Below are 2,597 nucleotides of genomic sequence, written 5' to 3'. Positions count from 1 at the left end.
CCGCCGCCGCGGGGGCTGACGGGATAGCGGAAGATCCGGCGGCCTAAATTTATTTTTACCCGATATTCCCGAAAAATGTCTTTTCGATTCAATTTTTTTATGGATGAAAACGAAGCAGGCGACGCAGGAAGGAGCAAGCAAACCGCCTCGCAGGGCGAGAGCCAAGCTGAGACAGCCCGGAAGGAAAAATTCTGCCGTAAAGCCGCCAAGGAGCACGATATCCCTGAAGATCTCGATAAAATATTGGCAAATAAAGCCGTGGAAGCGGTGTCAGGCCTGCGTTACGTCAAGCTGTCTGTGGTGGAAATGGAGGGAGATGATGAAGAAGGCATCGTGTCCCAGAGTGTTTCTTCTCACTCCGATCTCATCCCTGGAGTCTACGAGGGAGGCCTGAAAATCTGGGAATGCACTTTTGATCTCATCGATTACATTTCCGAGGCTGAAATAGAATTGACCGACAAGGCTGTGTTGGATCTCGGCTGCGGGGCTGGACTGCTGGGAATAACCGCTTTAAAGGGTAAAGCTGGAAAAGTCCATTTTCAAGACTACAACAGCACGGTGATCGACAAAATCACCTTGCCGAACGTGGCGGCTAACTGTGGGAATGACGACAGAAAAACGAGCAAGCCTCCTTCAAAGAGGCTCAAGAAAGCGGAACCCTTACCCGATATGCTCACCAAATGCAGATTTTTTTCTGGAGAGTGGTCTGAAGTCCTCCAGCTCCTGTTAAGCAGCAGCAAACCCTTTCCAAAGTACGACATAATTCTCAGCTCTGAGACCACCTATAATCCTGACTACTACAGTGCTTTGCACGATACACTGGCTCAGCTCTTGGAGAAACACGGTCGTGTGTATTTGGCGAGCAAGGCCCATTATTTTGGGGTTGGCGGAGGTATCTACCTCTTTGAGAAATTCGCTGAAGAGAGAAACGTGTTTAGGACCAGCATAGTTAAAGTAATTGATAAAGGACTACAGCGATGTATTATGGAAATGGCCTTTAAACATTCCAGTTAAAATGCAACTGCTGGTCCTTCAAAAATATCTTAAAAAATGCAATGTTTTAATCCTCATCTCTCTTTGCTTTTTCCTCTGTTAAGTTCTTCTGGTTTGACAAACTAAGAATGCCCATTATTGAAACGTCTGACAAATTCTGATGTCTGGCTAGAAGTGAAGGACTCTTCTGGTTCTTGTTTTGAATAGAAAAATTTAGTTCTCTTGAAACTGCCACATTTATGCCAATTAATTGCCATATATGTATTAAAAAATGGAGCAAGTCGCTGTCCTGAGCCCCCCTCTCATATTCTTTGGCAGTGCCAGAAACGCGTTTCACAGGAGTGGCTGCTGAGATCATTTAACATCCTAAAACAGCGCAGGAAGTGGTTCCCAACTCAGGTACAGTTTAACTGCAGCCACAGATTTTGGCATCGGTGGTGCAGCCGTGTGCTCTGCCGCCAGAGGGGGATGTGGTTGTATTTATTAGTTGTGTTCTAGTCTGCTAGCGATCTCGCAAACCATTGTAATGTTTCAACGCGTAACGCACACGTTGACTTTCATTCAAGCCTTTGAAAAAGCGTACCAGAATATATTTGCTAGTGTGGTCTGTGAATTTTCACATACAGGCTTTCACACAGCACTGTTAAGAAAATTTCAGCAATTGGAAATCCAAGGGAACTGGAGGATGACAGCACCGAGCTTTAGGTGACAAGTGGGAAAGATTAACTGTGTTATTATAGCAGATTGCCAACTTTAGTACTGTACTGTATTTTCAACAAGATTTTTTCCAGAAATTAACTGCCCCCCTACACTATTAACCCATTTTTGCTGAGGGGTACCACTGAACACTTGCACCTGTTCCGTCTTTAGCAGTTTGGCAGGGCAGCAAGGATCAGGAAAATCCTGGGTACAAGTCACTCCTATGTCCTAGAACGAAGGTAGCGATGTTGCTGAAGAAACTACCTTAGCAAAAATACAAACAAACTCAAAGAACTATGAAATACGGTCCTGAATGCCAATATCCCAAACAATTCACACAAAATCGGTTGCATGTTTTGTCTTAATTGAAACTGGACAGAAAGCTCTTACACAACTCTTAACAGGTACATTAAAGGTGCTGCTTATCATCATGCCCTGCTTTACTACAGCAGTAATTCATTGGGTGCCCTCACAGAAATACAAACTTGGAGACACTCAACCACTGCAGTAAACTGGTTGTAAGGATACTCAATGCAGGACAACAGTCTGAGGGGATGAAAAGAAACTTAGTACAACAGTGACCTAAATCACTTTAATTATTGCATCGAGTAATTGTAGGCTGTGAAAGTCAACTGCCAGGCTCCTATTTTGACCATACTGTTATTAAGAGAGAGTCGTAGAGGATTTCCCGTACTTAACAGAAGAGCCTTAACAACTACTGTTGCTTCAAAACCAATTGTAAGTAGACTGTTTTAAAAGGATGCTTCAGAAGCTGCTGAAGTTACTCTTCTATAGGAGAGAGAGTTAAAAAACAGTCAGTTGTGCCATAGCTGTGATGGCACTTTGGAATTTTTCCACATCAACTCTGAAGCTTACTATTGATAGCCAACTGCTGACTACAGGTT

The 2,597-nt window shown here is 43.7% G+C and overlaps 1 protein-coding gene across 1 annotated transcript; it reads left to right on the top strand.

The window, feature by feature from the left end:
* Positions 1-75: 75 nt before the first annotated feature.
* On the top strand, positions 76-1,014 carry METTL18 (methyltransferase like 18). The gene has a single exon (XM_009869748.1). The coding sequence runs from the start codon at positions 76-78 to the stop codon at positions 1,012-1,014; it is 939 nt and encodes a 312-aa protein (XP_009868050.1).
* The last annotated feature ends 1,583 nt before the right edge of the window (positions 1,015-2,597 follow it).

This window comes from Apaloderma vittatum, unplaced genomic scaffold, assembly GCF_000703405.1.
Source record: "Apaloderma vittatum isolate BGI_N311 unplaced genomic scaffold, ASM70340v1 Scaffold30035, whole genome shotgun sequence".
NCBI classification, from domain to species: domain Eukaryota; kingdom Metazoa; phylum Chordata; class Aves; order Trogoniformes; family Trogonidae; genus Apaloderma; species Apaloderma vittatum.
This window is presented reverse-complemented; position numbering and strand designations above follow the sequence as displayed.

Excerpts from the sequence above, each read along its gene's own strand:
- METTL18 (XM_009869748.1), top strand. The coding sequence starts at position 76 with ATGTCTTTTCGATTCAATTTTTTTATGGATGAAAACGAAGCAGGCGAC.